A 16,731-nucleotide genomic window follows, 5' to 3' on the forward strand; every position below is an offset into this window, starting at 1 on the left:
CACAACCGACTGCTGAAAGTGGCGGGGCGCTTTGGGAACTGCACGACATACACGCTCTCGCTGCCACGGGGCTGTCTTCGACTAACCACATCCAATTTAAGAACATCGAGGGCCAAACCTAAAACCGTGCACACAAAACAAACTCGTCGGGAGAGAACACAGGAGTCTTTGTCCAAGTCCAAGGGCCAGAAGGGTGGGCGTCGGCCCACGTACGCAGGAAAACAAGTCCATCTCTGAACGTCACTTTCGATTAGCTCGCCTGGAAACCCGGGCTTCCGAAGGCCAGACAAGCCGGGGCCGGAGCAGAGTTCGCCGCGGCCCCGGACCCTCAGCCCAAGGGCCCGCGGGGCCGGGCCCACCCGCGTCCGACGGCAGCTTCCCGGGCCCCGCTCGCCGCGCGAGCTCGCGCCGGGAAGCAGCTGCACTCACCGCGAGGCCGGCAGAGACGGAAGCCGCGCAAGACGCGAGCACGCCGGCCGCCCGGAGCAGCGGCGACGACGACGCGCTGAAAGCTCGCCCGGCGAGCCCTGGCCTGACGGCCCCCCCCAGATGCTAGATCTTTTGATTGCCAAGCACTATCAGCTTTCTTCACCACATTTGCTTATGCACCCATTTTGTCTTCAGCAATTGTATCAGGAAGCTAAGCATCACAGAATGCCAGGTTTTTAGACCAAAGTGTTCTTGAATTGAGGGAGTACTTGAGTAGAGGCCCAATGTCCATTAGATACCTTAATACTTAACATATAAATATATGTACCTAGATCTATTTCCCTATCATTATATAGAAATATATTTACATATGTACATGCCTGTATTTAGACCTCTGTAAGTGCCATGTGCCTCCTAGTTCTTTCCTCTATTTCCTTTTACTTTCCTCTTGTCCCACTATCATGTTTAGCCTTCATTTGGGTTTGAGTAATTCCTCTCAGGTACATTGCCCTCCTTGCCATTGATTTTGGATCACTTGTTGTTCCCTTCTCCCTGGCTTTGTTAACACCCACTTCCTTTCCCCCTCCCCCTCTCCTGTGTCCCTTGCAACCATCAGTCCCATTTCTCCCCCAGATTTTTTTAGCCTACCTATTTCATCTAGATAAACATGCAGAGATAATAATAAACATAAAAACAAGGCAGAGCAAAAGAAAACAATAACAACAACAAAACAACCAAAAAAAGAAAAGCCTATCAATAGTTCCAGGTCTGTTTGTTGACCTTTAGGAGTGTTTTCTGGTCCAGTCTCATTGGGTGCCACACGCTGGTCCCAAAGTTTATTTTTGGTATTGCCCAAGGACTTCATTGCTTTGCTCCCCTTGCTGCTCTGTTGCAAGCCCTTAACGTTTCACCCCAGATCTGGCACAATTCCCCCACTGTGCCTCCAGTGTTATTCCTCGAAGTGCTATGGGTCAGTGAGGAACTTCGTGTCTCATGGTGGGGTCAGCACTATAGTCCTGTTTGCATTGGCTGCTCTGAGCAGGAATATCATCCTTGGGGCTTAGTGGGCCAGGATGTGTTACACTCTCTCTCCTTCCCTCTTCCTTTGCTCTTGTGTGCTCTGATCAGATACGCCCCTCTCCCTGAGCTGTGGCTTCAGTGCTGTCCTCTGAAGTGAATTCTTTTGGGGGGACTGGGGTAGGGGGAGTGTCCCTCTAGTTGGGATTGGGGCCAGCCCCATTGACCTCTCTATTGGTTCCCTGCTTCATGCTGGTATGTTGCATTCATATCTTGGCACACTGGGTTGAATGAAGTCTACTGATGCCTTACTTTAGACCATTATGCTGCACTTTCAGATGGCAGCATTCCTGGATATCACTAGGCCTTCTTCACCATCTCATTTATTCTTATTCTTCCATAAGAGTATATTTGCTTATCCCTCTTAAAAACATTATTTTCATTTCCCTGAGCATTTCTGAAATTTCTTAAAGTGAATTGGAATAGGAGGATATTGAAATGTCGCAAATGGTTACATGGTAGATATTTATGGACATTATAATTATTGATTGTTGCTCTGATCCTAATGAAAAGAAATTGTACACATTGGATTAGTAACTGCATTCTTAACAGTCTTGATCCCCCCCCACCCCCCCAGTAATCCATTTCTATTAAAGTTGTGTTTCCTTCTTACGAAAAGGAAGAAGATTCATCTCCCAGCAGTGGCTATCATCTGCCTCTGGCGTCGCCATCTTCCCAGCTTTGAAAGAGCAGCTCTGCACCTGGTGGAAAAGCTGATCTCCACCGAGACAAACAGTCTGCACAGGGTCGAATGCTGTCTCAAAGATTCATTGCTGGTACGTGCTGCACTTCAAGGACAAGAGAGAATGCGGGCCACTACCGTTACTGTTAGCCAGAGAAGAAAAGGGGGCAAACAAGGGGTCGGAGAGCAATTAGACTCTTTAAAAAAAATCATACTTCGATTTCATTTTAAAGATACCTAAGATGGGGACATTTCTGCAGGTGGTAGAGAAAATGGATTCAAGGCTTTCTCGATTCTGTCGCACCTCAAGATCTCTAAAGAAGAATACTTCATATTTCAGTGTGAAAAAATAGGTTTTTAAAAACTGAAGGTCTTATAGAGGAAGAACACACTGAGAAGGGAATTCAAGTAACAACCTTTTAACTCTTCTCTAAAGGAAAATTAAATACTCAAAAGAAGCAAAGTAAAAACAAAAATTATGAAGGTAATATTCAACACAGCAAGTAATTAAATAATAACTTTTTTGAATGATAAAAAAAGAAGCAAAGTAAAACTAAGATTTCTGTATGCTTTCTTTTTGTGGGAGGCTGTCTCCACATGGGGACTCCACAGTACCCTCATAGCTAGTCAGGCGGTCTGGGACCACTCAGCAGATTTCATAGCTTGACCAGTCAGGATGTTGACCTTGTGTGGGAGGGAGCCCAGTGGCATCTGTGTGCCTTTGTGTAAAGCTAAAAATCAAACTCATTGCCATTGAGTTGATTACGACTCATAGTAACTCCACAGGACAGAGTAGAACTGCCTCTGTGGGTTTCCAAGGCTGTAACACTTTATGAGAGTAGAAAAATCTCATCTTTTTCCTGCAGAGTAGCTGGAGGTTTTGAACTGCTGACCTTGTGAGCAGTCCAATGAGTAACTACTACGTACGACCAATGCAGCCTGACAAAAACCACTTGGAAAACTCTAGTGTGTCCTGCTCACACAGCATCTGTTCTATAGGCACCCCCAAGGGCTTCCGCCTGTCTTCTCCTTGGCCCATGGGAATGTGGCTGAGAGTGTTTCTTGTGCAGAGGGAGAGCACCTGTTCACATCTTATGTTGTTGCTGAGGAGTCAAGCATATTCTGTGCTGGCCATGCTGGCCTGACTGAATCTAGCCAATCCAACCTCCCAGTCACCTCTGCTTTATTTAATTTACTTGGAACACACACTCTTCTTCTGTTCCTTTACAAGTAGCAAACAGTGCAATCCACCACCATAGGGACCTGATAGGATGGGCTGCCCCACAGTGTTCCAGGGGCTGCAAATCTGTACTGAAGCATGCTGCTTCATCTTTCTCATGGAGTGTCTGCTGGGGTAGAACCACTGACCTTTCCATAGCAGCTTAATTATTAGCTCACTATGCCACCAGTCTAAAAGTTTCCTCAAAGAGTCAGTTGTCATCTTCCTCTGTTCCATTTCTCTCCTGAGGCCCCTGCCTTCCCTGCTAGCTCACTGGAGACTGTTGGTGCCCCACTTTGCCTTCCACTTCAGGGACTCCACTCAACTCTCTGGGTCTCAGGATGCCCAGGCGAACGTGGGCAGTGTTGCCCTCCCCTGCCATCCATGCCACCTCACCAGACAGAAAGGTAGCACAAAGAGGCACAGAAAGACTGACTTGAGAGTTTGATGGGGAAATGAAAAAATGGAAGATTTGCGTATGAGAGGCCCAAAAGGGTAATTACAACTTAACTTTACCATTCCAAAATGGTGTAGAAATAAAGGCAAGGAATAAAAAACACGTCATATTTAACACAATTACAATGAAACTCAAGTAAAATGAACAAAGGCCCCTGCAGTCCCTCCCAAGAACGACTGTTTCTGTTTCTATCTTTCTAATTTAAACGCTTATTCAGTAATGTAAGGCAGGGTGTCAAACTGGCAGCCCGAGGGCCGCATGCAGCCCCCGAGGTAATTTTTTGTGGCCCATGATGCTCTGAAATAAAATAACAAGGGAATTGTGTGTACGTTATTGCCTCAATCTCCCCTAAGCACTATTTTCTTCATAACAATTTTTTTTTCTATTTTCATTTTATTTCAGAGCATCATGGGCCACAAAAAATTTACCTCAGGGGCTGCTTGAGGCCCGTGTGCTGCCAGTTTGACAGCCCTGAGGTAAGGCAATCTTCTCTGGTGTTCTGCAGTGAGAATGTACGATAACTGGCCATGTCTTTGCTTTGGGAGTCTATCTTAAAATATCTTTATGTCTTCTCCATACTGGAAAACCTAAGCCTCACTGGCTTGTCTAAATTGGCTTGATTCTGGAACCTTTTAGCGATCCTTGGGCCCTCCCCTGTGCCCACTCCTGCCCTTCCGGTCTGTGGAACTCGGGCCCTGGGCTTCCCTGTGCACTAGTGAAGAAGTAGCAAACACTCCCAGTGAACATCACACCATGCACTCTTCAGTTTCTGGTTCATAGTTTAAAACCATCTCCCTCACTCAACAGCTTCGCAGCCAGCTGATTTCCAAAAGCACTTATCAGGATCCTGTGTGGGGAGATTCAGAGCTAGCTTCAGTGTGGCTAAAGGGGTATTCTAGAGGGTATGATTTGGTATAATTGATTGTGGCGTTTTCAGGATGTGACCTCTCTGTGCCTTATGGTTCAGGGAAGTAATTGCAGTGCAAATGGGGAGCTGGGGCCCTTGATGGGTGTGGATCAGCTCACAGCCATGGCAGGCCCTTCGGTGCTGGGAAGCCAGGCGGATTGGACTGAGGTTATGACCCAACTTTGTGATTAGACAGGTAACCTGAAGAACCACTTCCTAATTGCATCAACTGATTCACTATCACAGCACAGTATCTAGGTGCCGTGACAGCACTGTCCAGAGGCATCAGGGAGACAGCTGCAACTCAGGTAGCACCAGACAGCCATGCACCCCTCCAGGAGAAATTTGATACCTATTATATTATATTTGGATTTTGAGAGTAATTACAGTGTGATGGTCTAAGTAACTTGTACTTTGTATGGAGCACCATTAATTATGTTTCCATCCCATGGGACCCTCCGAGATTATTACTGGAAATTCTATAGTTACCAAAACTTAACAAAAACAAAAGATAAATGGGTGATAGTCATTGCACAAAGCTAGATAACATCTCCAGTATCCTTTGGCCTCTTGGGGACTCAGAGGCCTACTATTTTCCCTTAAGATTCTGAATAATAAAGAGGTGATGCAATGTCATCAAAAGCTAAATGGGTCCACATGCATTGGGCTTTTAAAATAAAAATAAGGTTCCAAACACCTGTTGACTTTTGAAGTTCACCCTTTGGCTGCATGGGCTGCACCATCCTAAGTTCCCTGGCTGCCTACAGTAGTTGATAGCTCTGAAATAAGTCAGGAGACTTGATGGCACTGTGGGATAAGCACTGGGCTGCCAACCACAAGGTCAGCCATTCAAACTCACCCTCTGCTCTGAGGGAGAAAGATGAGGCTATCTACTTCCCTGAAGATTCACAGTTTCAAACCCCACCGGAACAGTTCTATTTCATCCTAAAGGTTGCTGTGAGTAGGACTTAACTCCGTGGCAGTGAGTTTGTGTAATCTAGGTACAGTGTGAACTCCATGTTTGGTGTTGATGTGCAGACCCCTTCTTTGAGAAAGTAGGCTGTCCAGTGTTTCTCTTGAAGCCCCAGGCCCTGGGAGATGGTAGTCCATCGTTCCTGATCTGACCTTAAAGTTGATGTCAGGAAAGCAGTGACAGCCATTTGCTAATTATGCAGCTTTCTTGGCACCGCTAGGTTTCCCAAGGCTGGCCTTAAAACAAAGGATGCTGTGCTTCCCAGTAATGATTCTACTCATCCAGCGCAGAAAGTTATAGTGTGGATTCCATATTCCAGTGGAAAGTGCTGGCTGGGTGGTAGGTAGCACTGTGGTTGGCCGCATCCTGGCTCCCTGGCAGGCCCTGCATTCTCTCTCTCCTTGGCCGGCCCCACATGCCACCTGACACGCAGGCTGAGTCCGAAGAGATGTTCCTCTGTGTGTAGGCCTCCTTGCTGAGGGCAGAGCGGGAGCAGAGGAGGGAGACAGGAAAGGCTCCAGGGAGGGCGGGCTATTTTTGTTTAATCGGTTTCTAAGAGAACACTACTAGCATTCTCTTCGAGCTAAGTGTCTTCAGAGTGGCTTGAAATTTTTCTTGTTCCCAAATACAGAATGTTGAGTACCCATATAGCTCAATCCTGTGTGTGTCCTCCTTGAGAGGAGATAGGATGCAATCTTCCCCCTTGTCCATTGGAGCCACTCCAGAAAACAAAACAAAGCAACCTCATGTTCATGACATTGTGGCACACCATTCCCCTGAGTAGAGAAGAATTAACTCTGAACTCTGCTTGAATGACTTTTCACTAAGGTTCTGGAGCTGTCTTTTTCTCCTTTTGCATTATCCTCCCTGAAAGCATTTTCTTTTTGAGCTCTTTAATGCAACGTGTGCACTGTAACAAAATCTGGTAAAACTAACAGAGCCTCAGTAGAATAGGAAAGTATAGTGGTGGTTTATGTATGTAGTTGATAGGTAAAGATTGCATCTCCAGATAGCAGTTACACTTCCCAACATCGACCTCAGGGGGGCACCAGATCACCCAGCTCGGTCTACACGAAAGAGGCCAAGACTCCAAGTTTGGTATTCACTATTGGGAACGCAGGACTTTGCCACCAGTCCAAGTCGAAGGGATAGGGGAAAATACAAAGCAGCTACAGTTGACTCAGAGCTGGGGTTGGGCCTTGCCACTGAGAGACTGAGCTGGGGAGCAGTAGGAAGGGCCCTACAGAGCTTTCCACGGGGTTGACTTGTTCAGCTTCCAGAAGCTAGACCTCCCATTCTACCGCACGCCTACTACTATTAACTTAGCATTCTCACAGAGCGAGAGTATATTTAAAACACAAAGGTACTTTTGACAGGTTTTTTTTTAAATCCAGGAATGACAGATTTATCACTAATTAAACAATAATTGCGTTAAGGCATACTGGGGAAAACTTGCTTGTAGTATAAACAACATCTGGTAAAGATTAAAAAGAAAAAATAGTTTTTCCAAGCTCAAATTTGTTGAAAGAAACTTGAATGTTTGGGTACAAACTAAATCCTAAAATGTAAAGGGAGGAGTATTTGCAATTTCATGTTTAGTATTTTGAAAGAACATGCCATAATGAAACATACATATTTATAAAGGTGACTTAACTTTATGTGATAGACTTGAAAGTTTTGTATAAGTAGATTTTTTAAGCAAATTGGTTTTTATTCAATAGGAGTTCACTGTTGAATCTTAAAAGATCATGTTTTTTTAAAGAAGACATTTTGTTATGAACATAAAGAAGAAACCCAAACCTACCGCCCTCAAGTCGATCTGACTCACAGTGACTTTCCAGGACAGGGCCCACTGGCCCTGTGGTTCCTGCGACTGCAGCTCTGTGGCAGTAGACAGCCTCGCCTTTCTCCCAAGGAGCCGCCGCTGGTGGCTTCAAATGACTGAGGCGTGGCTAGCAGCCTAATGCATAACCACTGTGCCATCAGGACTCCACATTATGAACAGTCAGCCTGTGACTTCTGTAGGGACATCGCAGGGCTCTCCCTCAGCCCTGAAGGTTATTGGCTTGGAAGAGTTGGGCACACTGTGGGGCTTGACTACCAGGCTGGGAGGGGAACTGGAGGAATAACTTCTCATCAGTTGATTTCTTTCATTGGCCTCGTTATGGTGAGGGTCCAAGTCTCTGTATCTAGATTCAAGCCCATTTGGAACCCGGTCCCATTGTTATGTTAATGAAGCCATACCAGCCAAGGATGTGCCTTAAACGTCATCACTTGCTTTCTATGATTTTCTGTATGTATAAGTAAGTCTATAGAGACAGTAACTGGATTAATAAGTTACCTGGAGACATGGCAAGGGAAGGATGGATGGAACAGGGGGGTAACAAGGAGTACAAGAAAGAAGTAAACGTTCTGAAATTGGTGGTGATGATGATTACACAAGGCTTCTTAACATGATTAAACTATTAAACTGTATGCTGTGTGAATATGCTAATAAAACTGTTAAAAGAGAGCAGAATAGACCCAAAAGGAAGCCCACTAGGCTGATCTCCAAGAAGGGCTCAGAGGAACAGTAGAGAAGCTGAGACGGATTCTACCCCTCCCCACCCAAGTAGCAGGGCCTGCCACACAGCTGGAGCCCTGGATATGGTCTTCAAGCCTCCTGTGGTATTCTGGGTTTAGCTGCCCTAGTGAACTGAACATCATTTCTTTGCGCATAGTGGTAAAGCTGCCAGAAAATAGTCTATAAAAGAAAAATCTATGCTTCCTGAGTTTCTCCTTTTACCTGGAGTTATGCCACCCTCACCCTTTTTCAGAAAAATATCCTTCATGGTAATAGATGAAAAAGGCTTGAGAAAATAGTTTTTCTTCTTTTACTCCATTTATCATTTTTCTAACTTTGTCTCAGATCACTTCAGATCCTTGTGGAATTATTTCCATTCTAGTTTGTGTTCCTATGTGTTCCCTAACACCCCAACCCCAACCCCAGCTCTCTGGTCAAACGTCCCTGGTTGCTTTCTGTGGCCGTCTGCAGTGCGGGCGTGTAAACACTAGAGGGCGCACGTTCAATGTTACAACGTGTTCGTTCACCCCAACTAGACGGGGAGACTGGAAATAGGCACCATTCCTCCTTCCAGAATACTTGAGAAGGAATGCCTATCCTGTTTTCTTTTTCTTGCTTAACGGGCTACGGAAAATTGATTCTGAAGGAAAGTACATTATTCCTCGAGAAATTGCCCTGTAGAAATTCACTATATAAATGCCTTCATTCACTAACTTTTGAATGCTATTATACACCCCCTCGGAGCCTGTCACAGAAAGATTCAAGGGATAAATTTGACAGCTTTCATCATTCGAGATGACAGCATCATTATTATTTTTTGGGGGGTCATTAATCCTTTTTCATCCTAAATCGTATCAATGGTTCAATGTATAGAGCCCTGAAATGTGATGACATTTACTCCACTATAGTGAAAGCCAGTGCTTTCTGGAGTAGTCATTCTACATTATTAAGCACTCATTATATATCAAACAAAACTCCAGATCCTCTGCCGTTGAGTCTGTACTGGCTCATGGGACCCCATGTGCCATGGAGTGTGTTTTCTTGGCTGTAGTTTCCATGGAAGCAGATCACTAGGCCTTTCTTCCACAGCACCACTGGGTGGGTTTGACCCGCTAACCTTAGGTTAGTTGGTGAACACACTCAGGGGCCTTCATTATGTCAGAAGCAGAAAGAAAACTATAGCAGGTCCAGGCTTGATGCTGAGGTACTTCTGAGCCACTTGAGGTAGTGTGAGGGAAGCCAGCTCCCCGCAACTAATCACGGGTTCGGTAGGCGCAATTGTATGGTTAAGATATATACAGATCATAGTAAAGTCATAGAGAAAGAGGAAGAGATGGGAGAAAGAGAGTAAAATAAGGAAGTCAGACACATTTCATGGTAGCATGCTTACCTCAGCTCCTCTTGGTGATACACGTGGAGGTGGGGGATGAGAGGGCAGGAGAGAGCTCTCATGAGGTTTTATTTCTAACCAAAGCTTATATATCTTTGGGGGCATGCAAGCCCTCTGATTGCAGATACCAATATACGTCATGAGAAGGGGTTGTAACATAGGCAATAAGAAGGGGCTGACCTAGGGGTGTACAAATAGTTCAGGGAGGGAATAGAAAGTACACATGTGGCAAGATGGGTGGACCTTAGACTCAATATAGTAGCTTAAGGTTAGTCACCTTTGAGTGGTCCTGGGCTTGCCTTTGGGCATTCCTTTAAGGGAACAATATCAGAAGGGAGTGGGCCCTACTTTTGGTGAGTCAGACTATATAGTCTGGTTGCTCTAGAGACCCTTAAGGAGAATAACCTCTGACCTACATTCAGTGACCTTGTGTACAGCCATTTACCATGGGTAGCAAGCAGCAGCATCTATTTGGGGGAGATAATTTGGTAGAAGTCTTTTTCCCACAAGGTAGGACACTCAGGCAGAGTCAGGGTACCTCCCGGTGCAGACGACTGTCTTCATGTGGCATTCTGACAGAGGGGTCTTCATTTTCCTTGATATTTAGCAAGCCTCTCTTCTAGATCAGGCGACTTCAGAAAACGTGAGCATACAGAAGAATATAGGAGGGAATGAAGCCTTTCCACAGCCCCTGTTCATATCCACATGCAGGGCTCTTCCAGGGAGGCATCATGGGTGTGCGCTTCTATTCAACCCTAAGGACTGTGCCGTCACAGGCAGTTGTGGACAGTTCTCACACTTGGAAGTAGGGAGCCATTTGAAATGACATGCTTGTGACATTTTAAGTTCTCCTTGTCTTTTCCTTTGCAGCCTCAAGCAGCCTGTCATCCTGCCCTATTCCGACTCGTGGACGAGGTCTTCAGGTACATTTGAAGCCATTCTGCAAGGCACTTTCTGAAAATGCTCGCGTTCCAAGCATGAACAGAAAATTCTGTTCTCATGAGGACATGAGCATTTCTGATTTCTTTTCAACCTTCTGGCTTTTTGGTAGTTAGACATACAAATTCGAAAGTCAATGTGTATTTCAAAGCCAACACACTAAAGTGAAGACAAGATAATGGCCCTTTTCCAACCTTTTAAAAATTGTAATAATCATCATAGAAGAACACAACTGAGTTAAATATTCATGTAGTGGTATTCTCAGCTCAGAAAAAAAGGGGTAGTATATTCTCTTCACCACATGGGGGCTAACCAATCTTCTTAAAGGATTTTAAAACAAAGGAAACCCAAGGAAAATAAAGCCATTCATAACAGAGCTCTCTCCCCAAAGACAAAGCAAGTTGCACATATTTGCCCAAAGCACATAAACTTTTATTTTGAAAAAGCCATAGAAGTGAATTGGACTTCATGTGACAAAACACAGAGCAGAGGGCTGGGTGTCGGGTTGGACTGGGGCAGGCGGGCACTTAATGGGTGTCATAAACATGGAGTCCTGGAACCCCCGGGGGAGCTCCTGCCCCAGTAAGCGCTTGTAGCCCCCTGCGTGGGTGCCAGTGCATCCAGGACTCTGCCCCCAACATACCCCTTCCCCACAGAGGAGCTGATTCCAGGAAAGAAATTCTTACAACAGTAAATAATCTAGGACATGGGCTGCTGGTATCAAGACTTATTAGCCACTTAAAGTTAGATGAGCATGGAAATAAGAAGTCAGATGCCTCTTGTCTTTGAGACTGAGGAAAATTGGAGTTCACGCTTTGCTGTATGACAGTGCATGGCAGCCAGCTGTGTACCTTCAGATTCTTCTGTGCTTTGCTGGGTGAATGTGAGTGAGTCACTGACCGCTTCTGGGCAACTCCTCCTCTGCCTGCAAAAGCAGAGTGTCACTCCACACTGTGTGTCCAGTCACATAGTGCCCACATCTTTGTAAAAACCACCCAGGCCTAAGTGCAGGATTTCCTAAATTACACACCAAGAAGGAAAACTGTGCACAGTGGAATTCAGGCTCTGGGGCAAAGGGAGTGACGGAGCTCCTGCTTCACAAGTGGGTGGAAATCTGGTGAGTGGACATTCTGCTCAAGCCTGTTTCCACCCTTCCCTTTCACAGCTCATATTCCTGAAGTGCTATGGTACTCATGTGCTCTGTCGTCATCTGACTTTTCTGTTACTCAGGTGTGCACTCCTGGAAACCGATGGAGCCCCCGAAGTAGTGGCTGCTCTTCAGGTGTTCACACGAGGCTTCCTAGATGCTCTGGAGAGAGAGAACAAGCAGGTTTGTTAGGTGGACAGGAGGTGGGGAAGAGAACTTGGTTAAACCCCAAGAAGGAGCACTTGATTTTTAGGGGCTTTGATGGACTTTTTGCTCATGAAACAAACAAACAAACAAACTTCCAAATGAATGCCCAGCAAAGGTGCAACCATTTTAATTGAAAATAAATCCAGAGTTCTTGTCTGCCCCTCCCCTATTACCCAGGGGCAATTACCTACTACTGTTTACCCCCTGCCCTGATACCCAGGGGCAGTTACCTCCCACTGTCTGCCCCCTGCCCTGATTCTCAGGGGCAATTACCTACTACTGTCTGCCCTTCCTCTGTTACCTAGGGTAAATTACCTACTACTGTTTACCCCCTGCCCTGACACCCTGGGGCAGTTACCTGCCACTGTCTGCTCCTTTAGAGGTGCACAGTCCCTATGGACACATCTGTTCTGCCCTGTAGGTCTGCTGTGAATCTGACTGGACTCCTGAGAAATCGAGGGCTGGGGGGAGAGCACACTGTATACCCCCTTGAGCCGACTTGCAGGGTGAGCTGAGCTCTCCACTGTCCTGTGGGGACACCATCTGCTGATTGAGACCTTAGGCTTCTTTTAAGCGTCCCTGTCCAGGCATTGTATCAGGCATTGGGGGAAATATATAGGCTGTGTTAAGTAGAAAATGACACTGTTTACAAAGCAATGTTGGACATTCATCATTATGACTGAGCATCCATTCTGGTCTAAGGCCCAAATGTGAATTGGATTCCAGGGAAGGAAGGCAGTGGTAAGAGTGGCAGTGGAAGATTGGAATGATTGTGAAAGGAAGAACTGTGAATGGCAGTGACCATGAGGTGTGCGTTAAGCACAGTCAGTGAACGGGCCAGGTGTTGACTTGTAGGAGACTGTTGCCCAGTCATTTAGCAAAAGCCCACTTACCGCTGCCAGGAATCTGCTTCAGTCAGGGTTCTCTGGAGAAACATAGCCAGTAATGTGGAATTGGCTCATAGGATTATGGGAGACTGGTAAATCTAAAACCTGTAGGTTAAGCAACAGACTGGAGTCTCCTGTCTGCATCCCAAAATCCATAGGTTAAGTGACAGGAAGACTAAAGAGTGAAGAAATTCTGGCAAAATGTTTGTCTGGGGGTAGTGAACACACTAAAAGGGACTCCCTGGCAGCTCCAATGCCCTTCAGCTGATTGGAAGAGTGCCACTCACATTTGGGGGAGCCTTGATCACTACATATTGGGCTGCTAATTACCAGCTGCTGGTTAAGAGAAAAAAGAAACTTTCAACTCCTATAGATTAATAGTCTTGGAAACCAGTAAGGACAGTTCTACTTTTTCCTACAGGGTCCCTATGAGTCAGAATTGACTTGATGGCAGTGAGTTTGGTTTTTTGAGTTATGTTTTATTTAAGGCCAACTGGTTTAACCACTGGTAGATCAATAGTAGAATTCTTGTCTTTGATATAGGAGCCATGGGTTCTATTCTTGACAGATCTGAAATGGAGCCAGACACCCATCATCCATCATTGGAGGCTTGCATGTTGCTATGATGAGCAGATTTCAGCAGAGTTCTAGACTAAGATGGATTAGGAAGAAAGACTTAATGATCTGAGAGAAAAAATTACCGTATATACTCAAGTATAAGCTGACCCGAATATCAGCCAGTGGACCTAATTTTACCATAAAAACTGCATTAAGAACATGCTGAAAAACTCAGCTTATACACAAGTATATACAGTAGCCAATATGAACCTAGAGGATCCAATGATCTGATCAGCACCATACAGGGATGGTGCAGGACAAGGTAGTAGTCATTCTGTTGTGCCTGTGGTCACCATGTGTCAGGGACTGGCATACTGGCAGCTAATAACAGCTGTGTCACAACAGAATTCAAACTGGTGTTTCACCAAGCAACTGGGAACCTAGCCCAATTGACACATAAAATTAACCATCACAGGGCTAGTATGTTAGACAGGGTCCTCTAGAGGAACAAAATGAGAACACTTGTGATTTTATAAATATTTATATAGATAGATATATACAACATAAGAATTAAACAGCTAATTAGTCTATAGAGCAATACAAATGGCTCAGAGAAACTCACTTCCATGAGACAGCTAATACACTGGCAGCCCTTCTAGTCTTCAGGGCCACTGGGTACAAGTCAAGGAAGCAGACAGCTGAGTCCTCTGTAGAGCAATTCAGGCAGTCCAGCGACAGGCAGCAAACAGCAAAGCAGGTCACCAGCAGTCAGCCAGATGGCAGTCCCCAGCTCAAGTGATGTATACTCCAGTAGCATGGCGAAGCAAGTCTTGAAGGAACTTCAAACTACAGCGACACAGTCCACGGATTGGGGTGTTCCACAGGTAGTGTAGCTCACAAGTTAAGGCAGAGAACCAGCTAAGGCAGCCACACACTGGTCCAATCATGAAAGAGCAAGAGACAAGAAAGGCGAGGCTCACCGAGCCATAGATCTCTCCACCCTTTAATTAATCCCACATGTGTTCATTGGCCAGGTTGACACAATAAACCTACCTATCACAATCTACCCCTTGCCAACTTGGCACCTGTACACAATTCTTTAGCCGTATATAATTTCCAGACATCAGTGAAAGCACACTTGTACTTAACATAAACATCTATCATACATATAAATGAAAACATACTGAATCCAATTGTATCTAATACAGCCTACATGAACAAAGGAAGATACTCAATAAGCACATATTAAGAAAATAAACTGACAACCAACAAACCTCACTTTTGCAATTGATCATGTGGTTGTAATTGATAGGTAGAACTACCTTCTTCTATTACCCATTCTGTATTACCTTTGCCCTTAGCAAGCACCTCAGCTGGCTGTGTTTTTTGTTTTTGGTTTTTTTTGTGTGTGTGCCTGGTGGAATGACCCAGACCTTCATTCCTGAGGGGTCTGGGCCATTATATGTCCTGTCAGGATTAGGTTGCTGTAACCTACCATTTACTTTAATCACAGAGCATGGTAGCACTAAGAGTCGGCCTATGGGGTCTCCTGGATTCCAGACATATTCTTTACCTCCATTATGTAACACCAGTCCAATTTCTCCTTGGTAATCAGGATCAATCACACCACTCAGCACAGTGACACCCTTCCTGACCTGTTGATCCAAAGGCATGAGGAGCCCAAAGTGGCCAGAGGACATTCTCAGCTGCCAGTTCAGTGAAATCCGTGCTGTATTTCCGGGTGGGAGAGTTCCTTCCTTCGGGACCAAGACCTCCAGGCCTGAGGAACACAGGGTTGCTAGGACAGGAAACAAAAATGCTGCAAGTGGATCACTAGGAGTAATAGTGAGTGGTGCCACTCCAGCTTCCACCCTTTGGTTCCTGGACCCACGAATTCTGGCTATTGGAGACACAGCACCATATATTGGCCGCTGGTTTAGAGCATATACAGCTTCCTGGAGAACATTGCCCCAGCCCGGCAAGTTGTTGCCACCTAGCTGGTGCCGTAATTGTGTCTTTAGGAATGTTCCATCATTCTGTCAAGCCAGCTGTTCAGGATGATGAGGAACATGATATGACCAGTGGACTCCATGGGCATGGGCCTATTGCCACACTTCATTTGCTGGAAGTGAGTTCCTTGATATGAAGGAATGCTATGTGGGATGCCATGCCGGTGAATGAGGCATTCTTTAAGTCCATGAATGGTAATTTTGGCAGAAGCATTATGTGCAGGGAAGGCAAATCCATATCCAGAGTAGGTGTCTATTCCAGTAAGAACAAAACGCTGTCCCCTCCATGATGGAAATGGTCCTATGTGATCAGCCTGCCACCAAGTTGCCAGTTGATCTCCCCGAGGAATGGTCCCATATCTTGGACTTAATGTTGGTTTCTGCTGCTGGCAGATGGGACACTTGGCAGTGGCAGTGGCCAAGTCAGCCTTGGTGACTGGAAGTCCATGTTGCTAGGTCCATGGATAACCTCCATCCCTGCCACCATGTCCACTTTGTTCATGTGCCCATTGGGCGATGGATGACAGGAGTGGCAGAGGAAAGAGGAGGACCAGTCTCCACAGTGCGTGTCATCTTATCCACTTGATTGTTAAAGTCCACTTTAGAGGTAACCCTTTGGTGAGCATTCACATGAGACACGGTTATCTTTACTTTCTTGGCCCATTCAGAGAGGTTTATCCACATACTTCTTCCCCACACCTCCTTGTCACCAGTTTTCTAATCATGTTCCTTCCCATTCCCTGACCATCCAGCCAAGCCATTAGCCACAGCCCATGAATCAGTATACAATCTCACATCTGGCCATTTCTCCTTGAAGGTAAACTGAATGGCCCCGTGCAGGCAAACTGAATGGCCACTACTCGAAGTTCTGCCCATTGGGAGGATTTCCCTTCATCACTGCCCTTTAGGGAGATCCCAGAAAGGGGCTGTAGTGCTGTTGGTGTCCACTTACGAGTGGCACCTGCATATGGTGCAGGGCCATCCATAAACCAAGCATGACTTTTCTTTTCTTCAGTTAAATTATCATATGGAACTTCCCAGGAGGCCATACATGCAGACTGAGAAAAGGAAGGTACTGTGACAAGAGTGGAGACTGTGGGCATTTGGGCCACTTCTTCAAGCAGCTTACTTGTACCTTCAAGTCCTATTTTGGCCTGATCTCATATATACCACTTCCATTTAATAATGGAGTGTTGCTGTGCACATCCAACTTTATGACTCCGTGGGTCAGACAATACCCAGTTCATGATGGGCAGCTCAGGCTTCATGGTGAGTTGGTGGCCCATG

The 16,731-nt window shown here is 45.7% G+C and overlaps 1 protein-coding gene across 2 annotated transcripts in view; it reads left to right on the top strand.

Annotated features, from left to right (window-relative positions):
- Positions 1-16,731, top strand: part of FANCC (FA complementation group C) — a 368,220-nt gene that overhangs the window by 313,942 nt on the left and 37,547 nt on the right. For both annotated transcript variants that reach the window (XM_045289421.1, XM_045289422.1), the window contains 3 exons: positions 2,126-2,282; positions 10,568-10,620; positions 11,867-11,966. In XM_045289421.1, the coding sequence (XP_045145356.1) occupies positions 2,126-2,282; positions 10,568-10,620; positions 11,867-11,966 (310 nt within the window). The remainder of the gene's footprint in view (positions 1-2,125; positions 2,283-10,567; positions 10,621-11,866; positions 11,967-16,731) is intronic.

Source organism: Echinops telfairi, unplaced genomic scaffold, assembly GCF_000313985.2.
Source record: "Echinops telfairi isolate 266 unplaced genomic scaffold, ASM31398v2 ScPeMD7_27;HRSCAF=92, whole genome shotgun sequence".
Lineage (NCBI taxonomy): Eukaryota > Metazoa > Chordata > Mammalia > Afrosoricida > Tenrecidae > Echinops > Echinops telfairi.